Source organism: Corapipo altera, unplaced genomic scaffold (assembly GCF_003945725.1).
Source record: "Corapipo altera isolate COAL_440 unplaced genomic scaffold, ASM394572v1 136, whole genome shotgun sequence".
Classification (NCBI taxonomy): domain Eukaryota; kingdom Metazoa; phylum Chordata; class Aves; order Passeriformes; family Pipridae; genus Corapipo; species Corapipo altera.
In genome coordinates this window covers 130970-151161 of record NW_020885109.1, presented here as the reverse complement: position 1 = coordinate 151161, position 20192 = coordinate 130970, and the positions used below count along the sequence as shown (strand labels likewise).

Below are 20192 nucleotides of genomic sequence, written 5' to 3'. Positions count from 1 at the left end.
GACCCCTGTGCTGACCCCTGTGCTGACCCCTGTGCTGACCCCTGTGCCCTTTGGTGTCCTGCAGGTCCCCAGAGCAAAGTGTCCCGCTGCCAACCCAACGAGCACAACTGCCTGGGCACCGAGCTCTGCATCCACATGAGCAAACTCTGCAATGGGCTCCACGACTGCTTCGACGGCTCCGACGAGGGGCCGCACTGCCGGGGTAGGTCTGGGGGGTCCCGGGGGGGCTGTGGGAAGGGGAGGCTGCCCCATGGGATGTTCCCCCACCGGGGTGGGAGTGACGAGGTCCCCTGTCCCTGGTTTCTGTGGTTGGGTGTGAGCCCCACCACGCTCAGCTCAGCATTGGCCGCTCTCAGATCCAGAGATTATCCAGAGCCGCTTGGAAGTGAAATGCCCATCATTCCTGAGCCCGCAGCCATGAAATAACTGCATTGTCTCCTGGCTTTAAAAGCTCCAGGCCTGGGGTTCTGGTCCAGATAAGAGATACCACTGTGGTTTTTTCCTAATTTCCAGGAGCTTTGTCCCCCCTCCTGGCTTGTCCCCGTGGCTAATCCTGCTGGAAAACTCCCTAAACCAGCGTGCTGCTGCGCAGATTAGTCGCTCAGAAATGTGTGTCCCGGGCTGACCCCGAGCTCTGAAGCCTCTGCTCCCCAACCCTTCCCTGCCTCGGGTGGGGGGCTCCTGCCCCACTCCACTGGGACCCCCCTGCCCCGAGGGGCTTCCTCCTGGGACACAGCTCCTCTCCCCTCCTCTGCTCCCGCTGGAGAGCCCGGGGCAGCTCCTGCAGCTGTGCCCGAGCCCACAATTGATATTTCAGTGATGGCTCTCGTTACTGAAGCGGGATCTGATTTTCCCCGGCCGGGCAGCACGTGAGCCGCGCGCACGCGGCGAGGGCCGGCCCCGGGCAGCTGCTGCTCCCGGCTCTGGGCACCTGGAGCTCACAGGTTTGGGCATGTTGGGGCTGTTGGTTCTCGGTGGTGCTTGAGCCGGATGCCGAGTCCCCCCTGCCATGGCCGGTGCCGCCCCAGGGAGGCATTTCCTCGCAGTTGGTTGCGGGCCCCGACCTGCCTTCGCCCTGGGCTTGGGCAGGGGAGCTGTCACCCCGAGCTGTCACCCCGAGCTGTCACCTCAAACTGTCACCCCAAACCGTCCCCCTGAACTGTCACCTAAAGCCATCACGCTGAACTGTCGCCCAAAGGTGTCACCCCAAACTGTCACCCCGAGCTGACACCCCTGTTCATGCTCCAGCTACTGGAGCCTCGTGCTGCCCCGTCTTGCTCCCTGCAGAGAGTTGGGGCCCCTCTGCTGCCCTTGCAGACATCCCAGGGGTGGCAGTGCCAGCAGAGCCCCCGTGCTGAACCCCCCCGTTGCCCACTCTGAGCCCTCGAGTGACTGGGTCAGGCAGGGCGAGGAGGGGAGGGGAGCTCCAGGCTCTCCAGTGTATCTTGTGTCCCCCAGGATTCCCTGGAGCTCCATCCCACACCACTCTCCTGCACAAGGAGTGCCAGGTCTTGGCCACCACTGAAGTGGCTTGAAGTCAGCAGTGCCAGGCTGTGTCTGGCTGCTCAGACCCCCCCACATGACCTCCCTCCCTCTGGGGAGGGTCTTGGTCCCTCTGTCCCCACCGAGGAGCTGGAAGCAGCGTGGAGGCCCCCAGCAAAGCCTGGGGTGGTGTCTCAGGGTCCCCTTCAGCCAGAAGTTGGGTCCTGGGTGTCCATCCTGTTCCTGCCCCGGTGACATCCTCCCTCCTCCCTCTCCCCTGTCTCTGCAGAACAACTGGCCAACTGCTCAGCTCTGGGCTGCCAGCACCACTGTGCCCCAACGCTGGCCGGCCCCGTCTGCTACTGCAACCACTCCTTCCAGCTGGCCGAGGACCGGAGGAGCTGCAGAGGTGGGTCTGGGCCAGGCAGAGCCCTCACCCCATTCCTGGTGACTCTGGGTCCTCTGGGATGTGTCCAGTGTCACCAGCTTGGGAGCAGCAAAAGGGGCTCAGCAGACCTCGCCTTTCAGGGGGGAACGTGGGGCAGATGAGATGGGATGAGACTCCATCCCCTGTGGATGTGGCTCCTGAAAGCCTAAGTCAGGAATATTGGGAGGGAGTAGGGAAAAGGCCTTTGTGTACAATCAGGGCCTGGCGTGTGCTCCTGGTGTCCCTGTCTCAGAGAGGGTGGGGAAAATAGGGGAGGGTCAGCAAGGAGTGATGGGATGGATGTAATGCCAGAAATGAGTCTGGAAGTGCTGGACTGTGGTGTCTCCATCCCCTTCATGTCCCTGTGCAGAAGTAGAAGGGGCTGTTCCTGGTTCTATCAGAGCTCTGGGGCAGGAGCTCTGGGGGATGCATCATTTTTATCTGCCAGAAAAAAGAATGGCTGAGCTGGGGGTTTGGGAGCTGCAGATTAGAGGGATTTGGAGTGGGAATGGAGGTGCAGAGCTGGGGGAGACAGTGGGTAACGAGGCCGTGAGGAGGCTCAGTGGCCAGGCAGGGCTTGTCCTGCTGGAGCTGATGCTGGAGCAGAGAGTTGGGGGCTGCCTGTCCTGTCATGGGGTGGCCTTGGGTGTGAGGGTCCCTTCAGTTCCTCAGGAGGCCAATTTGAGGGTCCCTTCGATTCCTTGTGAGACAAATGTGAGGGTTCCTTCAGCTTGAGAGTCATCCCCTCCTCTGCAGCTCCACCTTGGAGAAAATGGGGAAGCCTCATTCCCTCCCCAGGCAGCCAAGGAGGGGTGTTTGCTGGTCCAAACCTTGGGGTTTTTCTTGTCTTTTCCAGACTTTGACGAATGCACCGTGTATGGGACCTGCAGCCAGACGTGCACCAACACAGAGGGCTCCTACACCTGCAGCTGTGTCGAGGGGTATCTCCTGCAGCCAGACAACAGATCCTGCAAAGCCAAGAACGGTGAGATCCCTGGCAGGAGGAGCGTGGTGCTTCGGGGCAGCTCTACAGGCCGTGGCCCTGCTCTGGGCTCTCCGTGTCAGGCTCTTCCCTGAGGAATGTCCTGCACTGCCACCTCCTCACCAGAAGGGCTGGGCTGCAGGCTGCTGTGGGGTTCAGGTGCTCTGCTGTGACCCCCCCTTCTCCCCTCCTTCCCCCAGAGCCCGTGGATCGCCCTCCTGTGCTGCTCATCGCCAACTCCCAGAACATCCTGGCCACGTACCTGAACGGAGCCCCTGTGCCCAACATCACCCCCACCAGTGCCAAGCAGACCACGGCCATGGACTTCAACTACGTGGAGGACACGGTGTGCTGGGTCCACGTGGGTGACAGTGCCTCCCAGACCATCCTCAAATGCGCCAAGATCCCCAACCTGAAGGGATTTGTGGAGGAACGTTCCATCAACATCTCCCTGAGTCTGCACCGTGAGTGTTCGCTCCCCTCGGGATCCTGCTCCTGCTCCCCCATCCCCGTCTCCTTGTGATGCCTGAGTGTCCCCAGACTGCTGTGGGTGAAACTGGGAAGGAGGCAGATTCCCACAGAGCCAGGAACTGGCCTTTCCTTTTCCTTCCCTTTTATTGTTTCTAGCAAGTTTTGTGGTTTTTTTGTGTGAGGATCTGAGGGAAAGGGGTACAGGGAGGAGCGGAGCCGGTACCTGTGCAGCAGGTTTGGGGGACGGCGGTTTTTGCTTCGTCGTTTGGTCCCACCCCAAAAAGTGACCGAGTTCCACCCCAAAAAGTGACTGAGAACAAACTCCCAACCCAGAGGTGCCTCTGTGGGCACCGTGTGAGTCATTGAGTGGCCGGTGGCACTTCCCTTCCGTTCGTGGCTCCGTGGCCGGAACGAGTGTGGTTACAGCTCCGTCTCCTGTTCGGGCTCGCCGTTCCCAGTTCCACAGGCAGAACGGGAAGGAGAGTCACTGACTGGGATTTCGGTGCTCTCTAGGTCAGACCCATGAGAACCTCTGCCTGGTGAGGGATCCCTGTGGGCTTCCAGCACCTTCCTTGGCAGTGCAGAGCAGCGGGACCGGTGGGGACGTGGACGAACCGATCTCTGCAAACGAGGGAAGGTCCCGGGGGGATCCCGGAGCCGAGGGCGTTTCTCTGCCAAGGGCACAAGGCTGGATCCCGGGAATCCTGGGGGTCCTGGGGGTCCCGGGGGCTGTGTGTGGCTGGGCTGAGCCAGCTGTGGCTGCCACGGGTGTGTGTGCACGGTTAATTTAAGCTCGCCCTGTGTATTTTTAGGGCAGTGTGTATTTTTAGGGAGAGGCCTCACCCTTTGCTCTCGGAGGCGATAGCGTGGAATCGGGCAGGCCAGGGCTCAGCTCCCCGCTCCCCTCCCGGGATTTAGGGAGGTCTCTGCTTTTGGTGCCCCTCCAGCTCCTCTCTGAAGACTCCCTCGGGGTGAGACTGGTTCCTCAGCACAAAGGGGGTGGAGAAATGAATTCCCCCCCCGCTGCTGAGTCCGGTGCTGGGCACTGGGATGAGGAGATAATGTCACTCTCAGGCAGGACACTGGAGAGACCCGTGAATCCAATTAGTGGTTTCCCTCTTTATTTGCTTCTTTATGGCATTATCTGCTCCCAGCAGGAATGGGGCCTCCCTGGTGCCTGCTGCTAATGGGGCTTGAGCTGGCATCTGATGGGGGGAGATTGATGCTGAGGGGCTGGAAAGCAGCAGCTCCAGCTGCCAGGGGAGGTGTGGGATGTGCAGCGGCTCCGATCGCTCCCCTGCCCCGCTCCCTTCCTGCAGAGATTAGTGTCACTTGTGCTGTGGGAGTTGTGTTAAATGGAGGCTGTTAACAGGCCTTGGCATGACCTGCTGTACCTGGAGCTTTGCTGTTCCCCTGGTCCTTTACACTCCCAAACCCTTTTGCTCTCCACAGGCTCAAGAGCTCCGGCACTTCTGCCGCTCCCTCGGTTCCCACGTCGCTGCCTGTGGACATTTGTCACAGGCACTGATTTTCTCAGTTGATCTGAGCTGGCTGGTTCCCTACCCCCAGGGCTTTTTCCAGGGCCACACTAAAAATCAGAGGCTGGTAAAGCCTTCCATCCATTTCTCCTACAAAAAAAATCCCACTTCACGTTGGAATTGGATTAGTTCTCTCACCAGTCAGAGTGGGCTGGGGGGACTCTGGACGCCTCCAAGGGACGTGTGGGGCTCAGTGCCAGTGGCCAGAGCAGGTGGGCAATGCAGCCCCTCACGGGGCAAGGGTCCAAGGTGTTCCCATCCCTGCAGGGACCTTGGAAGTGGCACCTTCCTGGCAGCCCCAGGAGCTCGGTGTCCCTCCGTGCTCGGCCCCGTGAGGAGGACGAGGCACGAGCGATGGCACGGGGAGGGCTTGTCCTTCCTGCCAGTGCTGAATTGTAACAAGGGGAACTTGTCTCATCCTTCCTCCCATCCCAATCTCCCTCTCCTCCGCTCCCTGTGACAATCCAGTACTGTTCCTGTCCGGGAGGATCCTGGCAGGCATCGCGCGTCCGCTCGCGCTCAGGGACGGAGGCACGTGGATGCTGAGGCTGCATCCCCCGGCTCTGGTGGCTGCTCCAACCACTTGGAGCATCAGGACAGGGCCAGGGGTTTGCCATGGACCCCCCATCAGCCCTGAGCCCCTCTGGTGTGGGGCAGGATGTGCTCTGAAGCGACAGCCCAGGCCAGGGACGGGTCCCTGTGGACCCTCCGTGCTCGGTGGCTGATCCTTGAACTCCAGGGACTTTGTGATCCCGTGGGTTTTCTCAACCAGATTCCAGCCTCCACGTGTTTCCCCAGACAATGTCCTTGTTTGTTTGGAGTTGGGCTTCCAAGGAATTTCAAAGCCAAACAGTGCACTAAAAAATAATAATTAAAATCTGCTTCCGGGCTCTGGTGCTGCTGCATCCCGTGTCCCGGCTGGAGCTCTCTGCTCCCCCAGCTCTCCCAACTGCCCAGCTTATCCTGCTGCTCGTGTCCCCTCATCCTGGGGCCTTTTGTCAGGGATCACATCCTTGGGGAACCCTGAGCTCAGCTGTGGACCCCAAGGTGGGGACAGCGAGGGAAGCAGCGCTCCGGTCTGTGGTGGGATTTGTGCCACCTCCCACTGGATTCATGTGCCCGTTCCCCACAGGTGACACCAGGAGGTGGGGGGACGCCTGCCTGGAGCGTGCAGGGAGGGCAGGACCCTCCTTAGGAGGCCACTGTGAGCTGGCAGCAGCCCAACCCTGTGCTGGTCACTCTTGGCCTCGACAGCGGCGTTAAATCCCCGTCTCCGGCGCGGTGTGATCGGGTGACACTCGGATTCAGGGAAAGGCAGGAGTCCTTTGCTGGGACTGTGGAAAAATACTAGAGAACACGTGTCAGGAGCCAGAGCCTTGGACTTCTCCGTGGCTCTCGGGGCAGCTCCTCTTCCCCTTCCCCTTCTCTTCACCTTCTCCTGCTCTTTCCTTTTCTTTTTCCCCTTTCCTGTGGCTTTTTGCGCGGTCAGAACTAGGAGCTCAGCGATGCCAGGGAATGCATTTATTGTGCTGGCAGGTCACTGGTGCTGGCACTGCTCCTTCCCAACGCTGGCACTGCTCCATCCCTGCCCCAGCAGCCCAGGTGCCCAGAGCTCCAGTTTTCTCTGTTTCCCCAGTTCTCCCCGTCGTGGAACAGGTCCCCTGATGTCCCCACCGTGCCGACCCCGCAGCTCCGTGGGGATTGTGGCTCCCAGGCAGGGATTCAGCAGCTCAGGATGTGTGTGGGGCTGCTGGGAACGGGCTGCAGAGGGGCAGTGATTTGTTGTTTCTCGGTTTAAGGTTTGTTGTTTTCCTTTATAAAACGAGCCCCCGGGAAGGGGTTTGAAATATCAGGACATTTGATCCTGAGCGCATTACGAACCCTGAATGCTGACAATCTGGCCACTATTAAAATGCCTTCCTGGGCAGCATCAATCCCAACACGCTGGTCTCAGGGGGTGTTTTCATTGACTCCATCCCAGCCCTGTCACTCCCATGGCCTGTCCCGGTGCCAGCGGGCAGAGGAGCTGTGGGCGCTGGGGCAGATTGATTTCAGGGCGATGTTGCTCTGCAGAGGAATCCAAGTACATTTCTTCCCCCACTTTGCATGGAAAGCTATTTTTCTTCCTTGCTGCCTCATCCTGGCCAAGAAAGAGGCTGCGACGTGAACTCACTTGGCAGGAGAGCAGGATGATTGGTAACTTCATCTCCTGGTTCCTCTCTGTTGGGGTTTTTTTAACTGTTTATGGCTGTTCTTGTTGCAGCAACACGGGAGAGCAGGCACTGAGTGAGGGCAAGGGCTGGGGGCTGTGTCCCTGTCCAGGTCCTCACACCAGCTCGTTGTGTCAGAGGGACGACACCACGATGTTGATTTTAATCAGTCTGTTAACGAAGAGCCTGCTGGTCCCTGTTTGTTCTGGAGGCAGATCTGCCACTGAGACACTCTGGACCTCGCTGCAGCTCTGCCTAGCACCTCTGACTTCCATTGCCTGGTGTTTCCCCTTGTAGGAGAAAGGAATAAAGCCCTCAGGGGGACTGAGACCCCCGGGCTGTGGTGGCAGAGTGAGGAAGGGTGTTCTTGGTTCCCCCACTCGTCCCTTCTGTCTCCCTGTGGCCACCCCTGAGGTGTCTCACGAGCTGCATTCCCACCTCGTTGGAGACAAAAGGGTGACACTGATGTCCCGAGTCATCAGGATCCTCTTGTGCCCAGGGATGGATTTGATTTCACATGGACAGGAGCGTGTCTGTCCCTGCACACGTCCGTGTGTCCATCCTGTGCTGCCTTGTGCCGGATTCACCGCACGCGGCCGAGCCCTGCGGGATCCTCTCTGCCCACACTGGCCCCATTTCTGCTTTCTCATCCCCCCCGCCCCCAAATCACCCCAGTGACAGTCCTCGGGTTCCTGTCGAGCCTGTGTCTCTCTCCTCTCACCCAGAAGGAAGCCAAGTGCCCTGCCCCTCCCTCGGCCTCTGCGGAATATTTGTACCCATGGACTGGTCTCATTAAGGCAGAGCAATTAGCGGTCCCTTGGCTGCCCTCCACGCAGCCCAGAGCTCGTTCCATCCCTGTTCCTGCTCTTCCCACCTCCGGTGCCTCTGCAGAGATGCTGCAGGGCTGAGCCAGGACACGGGGAGGGGGCAGCTTTGGGGTGTCCCCCCCCGGGGAGCTGAGGGCTGTGTTGGTGTGGGGCTGGAGAGGTGCTGGTGACCTCTCGGACACGGTTCCCCTTTGGATGCGGCCGTGGTGCTGTACCAGGGCTCCAGGGCATGGAGAGTGTGGTCTGACAGCCCAGAGCTCCCTGGAGAAGGACGATGCTCCAGCATCTTCCGTCGGTGCTCTGCCCGTTCCCAAGATGGGACGTCCCTCTGGGGGGGGCTGCACAGCCCCAGGGGGGCCGGTGTTACCCCCAGGGGAATGTTTGGCTTGTGCAGGAATGTTGTGTGAGTGTGTGCAGAGCCACCGGGATCCGTCCCAGTGCCGAGTCAGACGCCCTGGACGTGGGCCACCGGCTTCCACCCAGCGGTTCCTCCTCGGAGTGAAACGTCTCAGCAGAGGGGGGTGAATTTATTTATTTTTGAGCCTGGTTTGCTGAGGGAACGAGGCCGACGTGACGGCGGTGGCCCTGTGTGGTGGTGGCCGTCCCCTCCGCCGTCCGGCTCGGACACAAGGAGGTGGCTGTTCCTGGGGGAGGGGGGGCCGTGCCGGACCCTCGGGGGCACTGGGTGCCTGTCCGGCCATCCGGCGCCCTTCGGGGCGGGAGTTTGTCTTCGTGCCCGTCCCGTTAACATACTTCTAATTAAGGAAAATTGTCCCCAGGAGCAGTGTTTATCCACGGAGTGTGGGGCCGTCACAGAGACGGTCTTGTTCTCCCGGGGAGAGGACGTCTGGGGAGGGAAGAGGCAGAAATTCCTCCAGATTATGGTATTATGTAAATGTATCAAACGGATCATTCCCTATAAAAAGGAAAGTAGGAAACCGATGTATTCGAGCGGCCCTGGGGACCACATTCCTGACGAGCCTCCGTTCCTCCGCCGCCGGCGTTTCTGAGCCGAAACATTCGGCGACTTTTCCAAGCTGTTTTTCCGCCGGGGCCGCGTGTGCCGGCGGCTCGGGGGGCACGTGGGGCGCCTGCCCGGGTGTCTCACTGGGTGGCGAGTTGGCCACGGCCCCCCCTGCCCCGTGGGGTGGGTTGTGCCAGGAGCAGGGGACGCTGCTCTCGGGGTGGGATCTCCGCGTCCACTGCGGCACCGACGGGCGGCTCTGGGGTGTTGTCCCTTGGATTGTGGCCCCCACGGTTCCCTCTCTGCCTCCCGAGGCACCTGGGGTTCGTGTCAGGGCTGATCCATTGTGGCTGGAGCAAGAACTGGGCTGTCGCTGCAGATGTGCTTGGACATAAATATTCTTTATTTATTCTTTATTATGCTTTATTTAAAAACCAACATGCAGATGTTGGCAGCAGAGCTTGGTCCAGCTCTGTTCTCCATCCCATGTGCTGGGGTGAGGGGAGAATGCTCCTCAGCAGAACAGGAACAAGGATTTGATGTTGGGGTGAGGGGAAAATGCTCCTCAGCAGAACAGGAACCAGGATTTGGTGCTGGAGCTCCGCGCCCAGTGATGTCTCCAGCTGCTTCAGGCAGGGCCAGGACTTCTCCTGGTAGTGCTCCCTTGAGGGGTAACTGGGAAGTGGAGTTTCTTCCAGACTTAGAATCATGGAATTATTGAGGTTGGAAAAGCCCTCTGAGACCATTGAGTCCAACCATTAGCCCAGCACTGCCAGACCACCCCTGAACCATGTCCCCATCCCCAAGTGCCACATCCACACATTTCAGGAGGAATTTCTGCATGGAAAGGGTGGTCAGGCATTGGAAGGGGCTGCCCAGGGAGGTGGAGGAGTCCCCACCCCTGGTGGTGTGCAGGGAACAACTGGACGTGGCACTCAGTGCTCTGGGCTGGGTGACGAGGTGGGGATTGGGCACAGGGTGGACTCGATGGTCTTGGAGGTCTTTTCCAACCTCACCAATCCTGGAATTTGGTGATTTTTTTGATGTGCTGATTCCTGAGCTCGTTGCACCTCCACAACTTTAGTGGGTTTCTCTTCTTCCTCGCTCAAGGGGCAGGAACCCGGGGGAGCTGTGGAGTGGCTGCGTCCCCTTCATCCCCCTCATCCCCCTCGTCCCCCTCGTGCCCTCATCCCCCTCGTGCCCCTCGCAGCTGTCTGGGGACGGTGTCGAAATCCCTGGTTTAATCTGAGGGAAGATTGCGCGTTTCCTTCCTCCTCCTGTCAGGCCACAATTGATGTGTTTGCAGACTGCACAGCAACTGATTCATGCAGAGCAAAGTTATGTGCTGGGTCAGCAAAGCTCCTTCCCCAAAAAAAACCCACAGCTCTGCAGTGCTTGACTGGGAGAGGGGTAAATCAGGTGGATCGGGCTCTGGGAGGGGGAACCTCTGGCTGCAGCTCCCGAGGGCAGCGTGGGGTCGATGACCCACTTGTGTCAGGGAGTTCTTTGAGTGGGATGTCTCACCTGGAGCACTGCATCCAGCTCTGGGGTCCCAGCATAGGAAGGATGTGGCCAGAGGAGGCCATGGAGATGCTCTGAGGGCTGAAGCCCCTCTGCTCTGGAGGCAGCTGGAGAAGGGAGGGCTCTGGGGAGACCTTAGAGCCCCTTCCAGTGCCTAAGGGAGCTCAAGAGAGATGGAGAGGGACTTTGGACAAGGGCATGGAGTGCCAGGATGAGGGGGAATGGCTTCAAACTGCCAGAGGGCAGGGTTAGATGGGATATTGGGAAGGAATTCCTCCCTGTGAGGGTGGGGAGGCCCTGGCACAGGGTGCCCAGAGAAGCTGTGGCTGCCCCATCCCTGGAAGTGCTCAAGGTCAGGCTGGATGGGACTTGGAGCAACCTGGGCTAGTGGAAGGTGTCCCTGCCTGTGGCAGGGGGTGGGACTGGGTGATCTTTAAGATCCCTTCCGACCCAAACCATCCCGGGGTTCTGTGAAAGGGGAAGATCCGAGCGCAGTGTGGCACAGAGGATCTGGTGGCAGCACCAACTCGGTCAGGATCGCTCGGGCCGTGGTGGGTGTGAAACCAGGAAACATCTGTGCGGGTGGGTTTCGGGCTTTGCTGAATTTGCCAACCCGCCCGCGTTGAGCAACGCTGGTGAACTTGTGGGTGCTCCCTCCATCCCCCCTCCCTGCTGGGAAGGCCCCCTCGCCCCCAGGGGGGCTGCCAGCCTGGACCCCCCGGCCCCACCGGCTTGTTTGGCTGCTTCTCCCGGGAAGAGCCTTGGAAGAGCCGACATCCCCCATTCTCTGCCCCCCACCAGCTCCTTTCCAAACACTCCCAAATAAATAAATCTTGGGAAATGAGTTCGGCATGTCGCAACCGCCCGCAACGCCCCGCCGGGGTTGAGCAAGGAGCAGGATTGACTCCAGGATGGGAACTGCAGGGAGGAGGCACGGGGGCTGCAGGAGGAGGGGCAGGACCCCTCCATGTCCAGGGACAGGGTCATCGCTGCTGGGTCCCCTCAGTTGGGTCCATGGTGTGTCTTGATGGTCATGGGTGGCACCTTCCCTGGGGGAACTGGCACTCTGGCACTCTGCTCCTGGGGGGACACAGTGGGGGAGAGTCTGTGCCCCCCACTCCTCCCCTCTGCCAAGATGGAGGGGGGGAGGTTTCTGCAGGCCAACACTGGGGGTTAAAAATAGACATTTGCTAAATTAGCTTCCACCGAAAGTTCAAGAGGAAATCCAGGTTTAGCTGAGGTTACAAGAAAGAGCTGAAAATAATAATAATAAAAATAATAATAATAAAAAGTGATTCCTGTGAAGGAGGGGGGAGGATGGTGAGCGGGGAGAGAAGGAGCAAAGCTGGAAAACAAAAGCCTTTGAGGAGGGTAATGCTTTCCAGCTGCAAAAATACAGCCCTGGAGAGGAGCAAGTGCTTGCGTCACCCCCAGCCCCCGGTGCTGTCCTGCTCGGAGCAGGGGCCGGGCCAGAGACCCCCGGGGGGGACCAGGACCCTTCTGATCCCCGGGGGAGCTGTGGCAGGGTGGGCGTGAGGGGAGTGCAGGGCTGGAAGTCTGTGGCTTGTTTTGGCTGTTTTCCCTCCAGATTCCTCTTCGAGTGTTGGTGAACTTCCCCCCTTGGAAGGGCTGGACTCAGCTCTGGCTCGGCGGGATGTGGCTGCTGAGGCAGGAGAGTGACGGGAAAGGGGTGATGGCGATGGCTGGGCCCCCTCCAGGAGGAGAACCCGGGGGTCCCCAGCCCTGGGTGGGGGGCGAGGGCCCCCACGCTGTCCCACCAACGCTCCCCACCCGCCCCTGCTTGGATCCCTCCCCCGGTCCTGTGACTCTGACTCAGCCACGCAGGCGCCAGCCAAGACCTGCTTTTTTTTGGGAATTCTTGCACATCCCTTTGCTGAAGTGTTTCTCTCCCTGGCAGGGCTGTGCCTGGCCCTGCCGCCCCCTCCCCGTTTTGGGGGGGGTTCGGGGTGCTGGGAGTGCAGGGGAGGGTTGGGGCTGCTGGTTGTGACAGCAGGACTCGGGCAGCCCCATCTCAGGGGCACAGGGTGGCTCTTGGCACCCCAGTGCACATTTTTAGGTGGTTTTTGCTCAGCACAAACCCCTCTATCGCCCCAGGAGCTGGGTTTGGGGGGCTTGGGGGTCCCAGCTGCCCCAGGAGCCCCAGGAGCCCAAGCGCTGGCCCTGGCACGTAGGGAGCCCTGTGCTGGCCATGGGTTTGGGGTTGATGCTCATTCCTTGGCTCGGGCTGTTTCCACTTGTTTTTAACGAGCTGCCTCACCCCGGGTGGTGGCTGCGGGCGCCGCGGCCTCGCCCTTCCGGAGGGGGGTCACTGTCGGCATCACCCCCGGCTGGATGTCCCCGTCCCCAGGGCTGTGACCTGGGCACAAGGGCTGAGAGAGGTGGTCTGGATAGCCCAGGCACGGGGGGCTGGGGTTTGTGCCCCCCCAGACCTCTCTGTGCTCATCCCGTGGTCTCATCCCGTCCCAGCGGCATCGTCGGGGTGAGCCCCACGAGCAGGGGGGGTGGGGGGCATTGCAAAACGCCCTGGCTTGGTTCATGTTTTCCCTTCCAAGCTGCTGCGTTGGTTAATAATTCAGTGGTGTCTGGCCCTGCTCCTCCGGGGCTGTCTGGGTCCTGCTGGCCTTGGGGTGCCCAGGCTGGGGGGTTGCTGTGCCCCCGTCCCTGCTCCACCTTGCCCGTGCCTTGACCGTGGTGCTGCCGTGCTGGGGGCACGGGGTCCTGGGGGGCACTAACCCAAAGCACTTGGCATCTCTGAGACCTGCAGCCCCTCACCCCGGCCCCTGCCCTGGCGGGTGCAGGGAGGGCTGAGCAGGGCTGAGCACTGACCCGGTGGCAAGGCAGGAATTCGGGTGCGTTGGGTTTATCCGATTTAACAGGCTTTCACTGGTTTAATTAAGTGCTCACACGCTGTGTGCCAGGTGCTGTCTCTCACCTGCTCCAGGCTCCAGGGTGTCCCTGCGGCTCCGGATTAGCTCCGCTCCCACCTCGCCCAGTGGGATCTGCCCACAGCCCCCCCTCTGCCACGCTGCTCTGGGACGTCCCAGTGCTGTGGCTGGAGCCCCTTCCCCTTCCCTGCTGCCCCCACCCTCCTTTGGCACCCACCTTGCAGAGCTTCCCCTGCTCCACTGGTGTTCCTGTGGGATGTGTTCCCGGTGTTTCTGCAGGATGCTCTCCCAGTGTTTGTACTGGATGCTCTCCTGGCTGTGTGTGATTTGTGATTTCCCTGGTTTGTCACGGGGCTGCCTGGGGGGCAGCAGGTCCCATGTGCCTGGGGAGCAGAGGATGGGGTGATGTGGGTGCTGGGGGTGCCATGTGGCTCCATGTGGGGTGACCAGGGCAGGTCCCTGGAGTGGGGCAGGTCCTGGTGCCCTCGTGGCTCCCACGGCCTCATTCCCCAGCTGTGTTGGTGCTTGTGACCCCAGTGGGCTGGGACGGGATCAGGGACCCCATGGGGGGGTTCCTGGCTCCCTCCTTCCCGGTCTAACTCCCCTCACCCCTGTCCTGGCCCAGACGTGGAGCAGATGGCCATCGACTGGCTCACGGGCAACTTCTACTTCGTGGACGACATCGATGACAGGATCTTTGTCTGCAACAAGAACGGGGACACCTGTGTCACTCTGCTGGACCTGGAGCTCTACAATCCCAAGGGGATCGCGCTGGACCCAGCCATGGGGTGAGTCCTGGGAATTCACTGCCCCTGGGGACAGCTGGCAAGGGTGGTCTGTCCCTCTGGGGCTCGGGGGTCTCCTGTACCTGCCTGTGTCAAGCCCCCATCTCTGCAGGGACACCTCCCACTCCTCCTGCCCCGGCAGCATCTCCACAGGGCTCAGTCCTGCAGGACCCCCCTGGCCCAGCTCGGGATAAGCTGCTGCTCCCAGCTCGTGCCACACAACGTGTCCACAGCTTTGCTCCGGCTTTTGGAGCTGGAACAGTCGACTCCTTGCACGGCTGGAGCGGCTCCCTCGTGCCTGTGTGTCCGGCAGCTGCCTCTGCACAATCCCAGGGCTGGGGAAGCCGGGATGCTGAATCACTGGAGCAGCTCAGGGCACGCACAGCAGCTGCTGGGCCCTGGGAGTGGGGAGCTGGCATGGCTGAGGCCACAGTGGGCAGAGTGCAGTAACCAGCAAAGAGGGAAATTCCCCCCCTCACCTCCTGCATTCCAGATTGGCTCTTCCCTCTTTGCCTGGATGGAGAAAGCTGGTGTTATTGAGCAGAAAATTGGGAGTATTTTATATAAACAAATAAATATTGCAGGGAAACCTGGAGAGAGACTCCAGCCTTGAGCAGGGCAGGTGCAGAGAAGCCCCACAGGGGACTGAGTTAAGTCCCCTGGGCTCTGTGGTGGTGGTGTCCATCCCTGTCTCTGGCTGGGCCTTGTTGGGAAGCAATGCTGGGAGCTGCTGCCACAGGCAGGACGACTCCTGGGTGCCCAGGCAGATGCCTCAGGTTGTGTTTTAACTTGTACAACCCCGTGGGTACGTGTGGAGGGCCCTGGACCTCCTCCAGTGACACCAACACATCTGGGTGGAAGCTCCCCTGGAGTCTGTGCCAGACCCCAGCCACCCCTGTGCCTCCCGGTGTGAGCACACACCATCCACACCTCCACACCTCCCTCCTCTGGGGGTGAATGTGCCATCCCTGCTCTGAGCTCCTGCCTTTGCTCCTCTCCTGCAGCAAGGTGTTCTTCACTGACTACGGGCAGATCCCCAAGGTGGAGCGCTGTGACATGGACGGGCAGAACCGCACCAAGCTGGTGGACAGCAAGATCGTCTTCCCGCACGGCATCACCTTGGACTTGGTGAACAGGCTGGTGTACTGGGCCGATGCCTACCTGGACTACATCGAGGTGGTGGACTACGAGGGCAAGAACAGGCACACCATCATCCAGGGCATCCTGGTGAGTGGGTTTGGGGCTGAGCACTGAGCGCGCTCCTGTCAGGGACGATCTTGTGCCGTGAGTGAAATGGGGACAAGAGGTGGGATCAGGGGTTTTGCACGCCTGGGAGCCAGCTTCTCCTGACTCCTGAATTCCTTGTGGATGCTGGTGCCTTCCAGATCGAACACCTGTACGGACTGACGGTCTTTGAGAACTACCTGTACGCCACCAACTCTGACAACGCCAACGCCCAGCAGAAAACCAGCGTCATCCGCGTCAACCGCTTCAACAGCACCGAGTACCAGGTGGTGACACGGGTGGACAAGGGTGGAGCCCTCCACATCTACCACCAGCGGCGCCAGCCCACAGGTGGGAGCCCAGCCTGGCTATAACGGCTTCTTGGGTCCTTGGACGAGGGCTTGGGTGGGATTTCAGGAAGAATTTCTTCACAGAGAGGGTGGTCAGGCATTGGCAGGGGCTGCCCAGGGAGGTGGTGGAGTCACCACCCCTGAAGGTGTTGAAGGAACAACTGGACATGGTACTCAGTGCTCTGATCTGGTTGTCAAGCTGGGGTGGTCTTTTCCAACCTCAGTGATTCTGTGATTCCTGCTGCCCAGGCCCTGGGTGCTGCCAAACACCCCGGGGTGCCCCATTCCCTGCTCTCGCTGCGTCCCCTCCTGTGAGGGACGTGGCAGCTGCGCCACGTGATTGATGGATCAGAGGGACGTGGGGGCAGATGTGACATCTTGAAATATTGATGGTCCCACACACTCTCAGTCCCCACTACCTGCGTGTTTACCCCGTTGCTCCCAGGATTTCCAGGGAGTTGAAAGGCTCTGGTGCTGCACCGTCCCCTCCCCGTGTCCATCCCTGTCTGCCTGCTCCACCCCCAGCACCTTCCTGCAGTTAATCAATTTACTCCTTTAAAATCCTCTTAGTGTCTGCAGCCTGCTCGGCATTTTCCAGAATACAAAATTAATCAGGAGATTTCTGAATGGGGAAGGAGTGTGATTAAGGGGCTCTCCAGGCTGTCCCTGTGCCGCTGGTGCAGCCTCGCTCTCCCCGTGGCCCGTGAGGGGTGGGCTGGTGTGACAGGGCAGTGTGGCCCTGTGACTGTGGCGGTGTGCTGGGACACACCAGGCTGGCTTCTCCACAGGGATCCTTCCCATGGGAAGGTCCTTTCCCATCTCTGTGCTGTCCTGTGTGGTGCTCAGCCCCTCACTGACCAGCTGGGAGCTCTGGGGGGAATGGGCCACCCTAAAGTCCAGGGAGGACCCATGAGAGCGTCTCTATGTCCCTGTGGTTGCAGACCCGTGTCCCTGTCCCCCTGTGCTCCCCACGCAGAGCAGGCCCCCCCCGTGCTGCTCTGGTGCCTGTGGCTGCCACAGCCCCCTTGTGTTGCAGTGCGGAGCCACGCCTGCGAGCCGGATCAGTTCGGGAAGCCGGGAGGCTGCTCCGACATCTGCCTCCTGGGGAACAGCCACAAGAGCAGAACCTGCCGCTGCCGCTCCGGGTTCAGCCTGGGCAGTGACGGGAAGTCCTGCAAAAGTGAGTGCTGGGCTGCCTGGGGGGAATGTGGGGGGCGAGGGTCCGGGGCCTGGGCTACCTGTGGGCTCTGCTCTCCCTGTGGGCACCGGTCACTGCCTCCTCCCAGTCTCCGTGTCGTAGCGGTGACCCCATGACAGCCCCAGTGCCATGTGCCACCCTTCTGGCACTGCCCTGGCCTGGCTGGTGGCCACGGCCGTCCCTGTCTCTCCGCAGAGCCCGAGCACGAGCTGTTCCTGGTGTACGGGAAGGGGCGTCCGGGCATCATCCGCGGGATGGACATGGGAGCCAAGGTGCCGGACGAGCACATGATCCCCATCGAGAACCTCATGAACCCCCGAGCGCTGGACTTCCACGCCGAGACCGGCTTCATCTACTTCGCTGACACCACCAGTTACCTCATCGGGCGCCAGAAGATCGACGGCACGGAGCGGGAGACCATCCTGAAGGACGGTGCGTGGCCGAGGGGCCCAACCTGTGCCCTCGGGGCTGGGGGCCCGTCACCCCTCCTGGTTTGAGCGGGGATCAGGTGGTGCCGAACACACCGTGAGTCAGGTGGGGCTGTTGCCTCCACGTCTCATCTCCCGGCTTTTCCCCAAAGGCATCCACAACGTGGAAGGGATCGCGGTGGACTGGATGGGGAACAACCTGTACTGGACAGATGATGGCCCCAAGAAGACCATCAGCGTGGCGCGGCTGGAGAAGGCCGCCCAGACGCGGAAGACGCTGATCGAGGGGAAGATGACGCACCCCCGCGCCATCGTGGTGGACCCCCTGAACGGGTGCGGGTGCCGGGCTGGGCAGGGCTGGCTGGGGGGGGCGGCACAGCCAGAGGGATGTGGTCGGGTCTCTGCACTGTCACGAGCTGTGATGACGGGGCCAGGGCTCAGCTTGGGGTCTGTGGCAGGTGGATGTACTGGACGGACTGGGAGGAGGATCCCAAGGACAGCAAGAGGGGCAAGATCGAGAGGGCCTGGATGGACGGTTCCAACCGCAACATCTTCATCACCTCCAAGACCGTCCTGTGGCCCAACGGGCTGAGCCTGGACATCCCGGCCAAGATCCTGTACTGGGTGGACGCTTTCTACGACCGCATCGAGATGGTCTATCTCAACGGCACCGAGCGGAAGGCGAGTGGGGGTCCCACAGGCCCCGGGACACTGATCACCCCAGCACTGGGGCTGTGGGCAGCCGGGGCACTGCCTCCCTCTCTCCCCCTCCACCATCCCTTGCCCCGTCCCCCCGTGTCCATCCCGGCTCACGGAGCCTCTCGTCCTGCCCGCAGATCGTGTACGAGGGCCCGGAGCTGAACCACGCCTTCGGGCTGTGCCACTACAGCAACTTCCTCTTCTGGACCGAGTACCGGAGCGGCAGCATCTACCGGCTGGACCAGGCCTCCAAGGCCGTGAGCCTGCTCCGCAACGAGCGCCCGCCCATCTTCGAGATCCGGATGTACGACGCGCAGCAGCAGCAAGGTGGGGGTCTGGAGCAGGGATGGGGCTGGGGGGTGAGGATGAGCCCTGCCTAAGCAGCCCCTCCACCTCTTTTCGCTTCCTTTGGGCCATCCCCGTGCACGCTGTCTTTCTGTCCGTAAACTCTGCTGTCGCTCGTCCCCTGCCCTTGCAGCCCTCCCTCCCTCTCCCACCCCTATTCCACCAGGCTCTGTGTCCCCTGAGGGGTCCCCCTGGCCTCGTGAGCTGGTGTCTCCAGCTGGGTTCCAACTGTGGAGTCCGTTGAGGGTGTCCAGGAGTCCAGGGACACCCCTGTGGGTCTACAGGGGTCCCTGGGCCCAGAGGTCCCATCTCCTCACCCCGCTTTGCCTCCTCAGTGGGCTCCAACAAGTGCCGCGTCAACAACGGGGGCTGCAGCAGCCTGTGCTTGGCCACCCCCCGGGGCCGCCAGTGCGCCTGCGCCGAGGACCAGATCCTGGGCTCGGACTCTGTCACCTGCCAGGGTAGGCTGCCCTGGGCCCCTCCTGGGGACCCCCTTTCCCCATGGGACGCTGTACTTGGTCACCCGGTTGAAATCCTCGCTCTCCCCCGGCAGCCAACCCGTCCTACATCCCCCCGCCGCAGTGCCAGCCCGGGGAGTTCGCCTGCAAGAACAACCGCTGCATCCAGGAGCGCTGGAAGTGCGACGGGGACAACGACTGCCTGGACAACAGCGACGAGGCCCCCGAGCTCTGCCGTGCGTGACCATCTCCTGTGTGCTGGGATTTGGGGCCGGTGGCTGGGGCTGGGTCGGGCAGCCAGGACCCCTCCATCCCCTCCCCAGCTGGAGGAAGGGAGTGGGATTGAGCGTGGTTGAGGGGAGAAATGGTGATTGAGATCCTGATCCCTAGTTTGCCTTAGGCTCCAGCCCTTTTCTGTCTATTTTTCCTGCACTGGACGTGGAGGAGGGATGGGGTGGGATGAGGGGCAGGTCCTGAGCAGGTGTCCCCCCACAGACCAGCACACCTGCCCCTCGGACCGCTTCAAGTGCAAGAACAACCGCTGCATCCCCAACCGCTGGCTCTGCGACGGGGACAACGACTGCGGGAACAACGAGGATGAGTCCAACTCCACCTGCTCAGGTGAGGAGCCTGCCTTGTCCTCAGGGAGCTGTGGGAGAGTCCTTGCTGAGCCACAGACACTGCTGTTCCCTGTGGGCTGAGCTGTTGGGATCTCACACATCCCTGTGCCCACCTTGGCTTCAGCTGTGCCCCGCAGGAGCCCAGGGGTTGTTCCCCACCTTCCCCTGGCAAAGCAAGGCAGCACCAGCCACTAATGCTCTGTGTGTCCCTCCCTGGCCAGCCCGGACCTGCTCCCCCAACCAGTTCTCCTGCGCCAGCGGCCGCTGCATCCCCATCTCCTGGACGTGTGACCTGGACGACGACTGCGGGGACCGCTCCGACGAGTCGGCCTCGTGCGGTGAGTGGGACTGGCAGCACTGGCAGCACTGGGAGCACTGGGAGCACAGGGGGCTCTGGGGGTGCTGCCCCTCACCCCTCCGTGGGGTGTCCCCGTGCTCATGGTGCCTCTGCCTCCTCCACAGCCTACCCGACCTGCTTCCCCCTGACACAGTTCACCTGCAACAACGGGCGCTGCATCAACATCAACTGGCGCTGTGACAACGGTGAGAGCCCGGCCCGGACCCGCGGCCGGTCCTGTGGGGACGGCGAGACCTGAGGCGGGGGTGCAGCCTGGCAGGGACCCCGCCTGGGCAAGGGCCAGTTCTCAGCACGTGCTGAAGGGCAGAGCCCAGGTCCCGGAGGGAGCAGGTGTGAGGCAAAGCCGAGCTCATCCTGCAGTCTCCAGCCCCACATTTCCCTTGGCTGCCCCCAGAGCAG

The 20192-nt window shown here is 61.3% G+C and overlaps 1 protein-coding gene across 1 annotated transcript in view; it reads left to right on the top strand.

Annotated features, from left to right (window-relative positions):
* The window catches only part of LRP1 (LDL receptor related protein 1), a gene marked incomplete at its 5' end in the record, with an annotated part of 70042 nt that overhangs the window by 4333 nt on the left and 45517 nt on the right, over positions 1-20192 (top strand). The window contains 17 exons of the mRNA XM_027669841.1: positions 65-202; positions 1772-1891; positions 2766-2894; positions 3092-3355; positions 13954-14116; positions 15118-15340; positions 15499-15688; positions 16724-16867; positions 17081-17317; positions 17466-17646; positions 17772-17994; positions 18150-18339; positions 18693-18818; positions 18911-19051; positions 19311-19436; positions 19657-19773; positions 19898-19978. Of these exons, the coding sequence (XP_027525642.1) occupies positions 65-202; positions 1772-1891; positions 2766-2894; positions 3092-3355; positions 13954-14116; positions 15118-15340; positions 15499-15688; positions 16724-16867; positions 17081-17317; positions 17466-17646; positions 17772-17994; positions 18150-18339; positions 18693-18818; positions 18911-19051; positions 19311-19436; positions 19657-19773; positions 19898-19978 (2793 nt within the window). The remainder of the gene's footprint in view (positions 1-64; positions 203-1771; positions 1892-2765; positions 2895-3091; positions 3356-13953; positions 14117-15117; positions 15341-15498; positions 15689-16723; positions 16868-17080; positions 17318-17465; positions 17647-17771; positions 17995-18149; positions 18340-18692; positions 18819-18910; positions 19052-19310; positions 19437-19656; positions 19774-19897; positions 19979-20192) is intronic.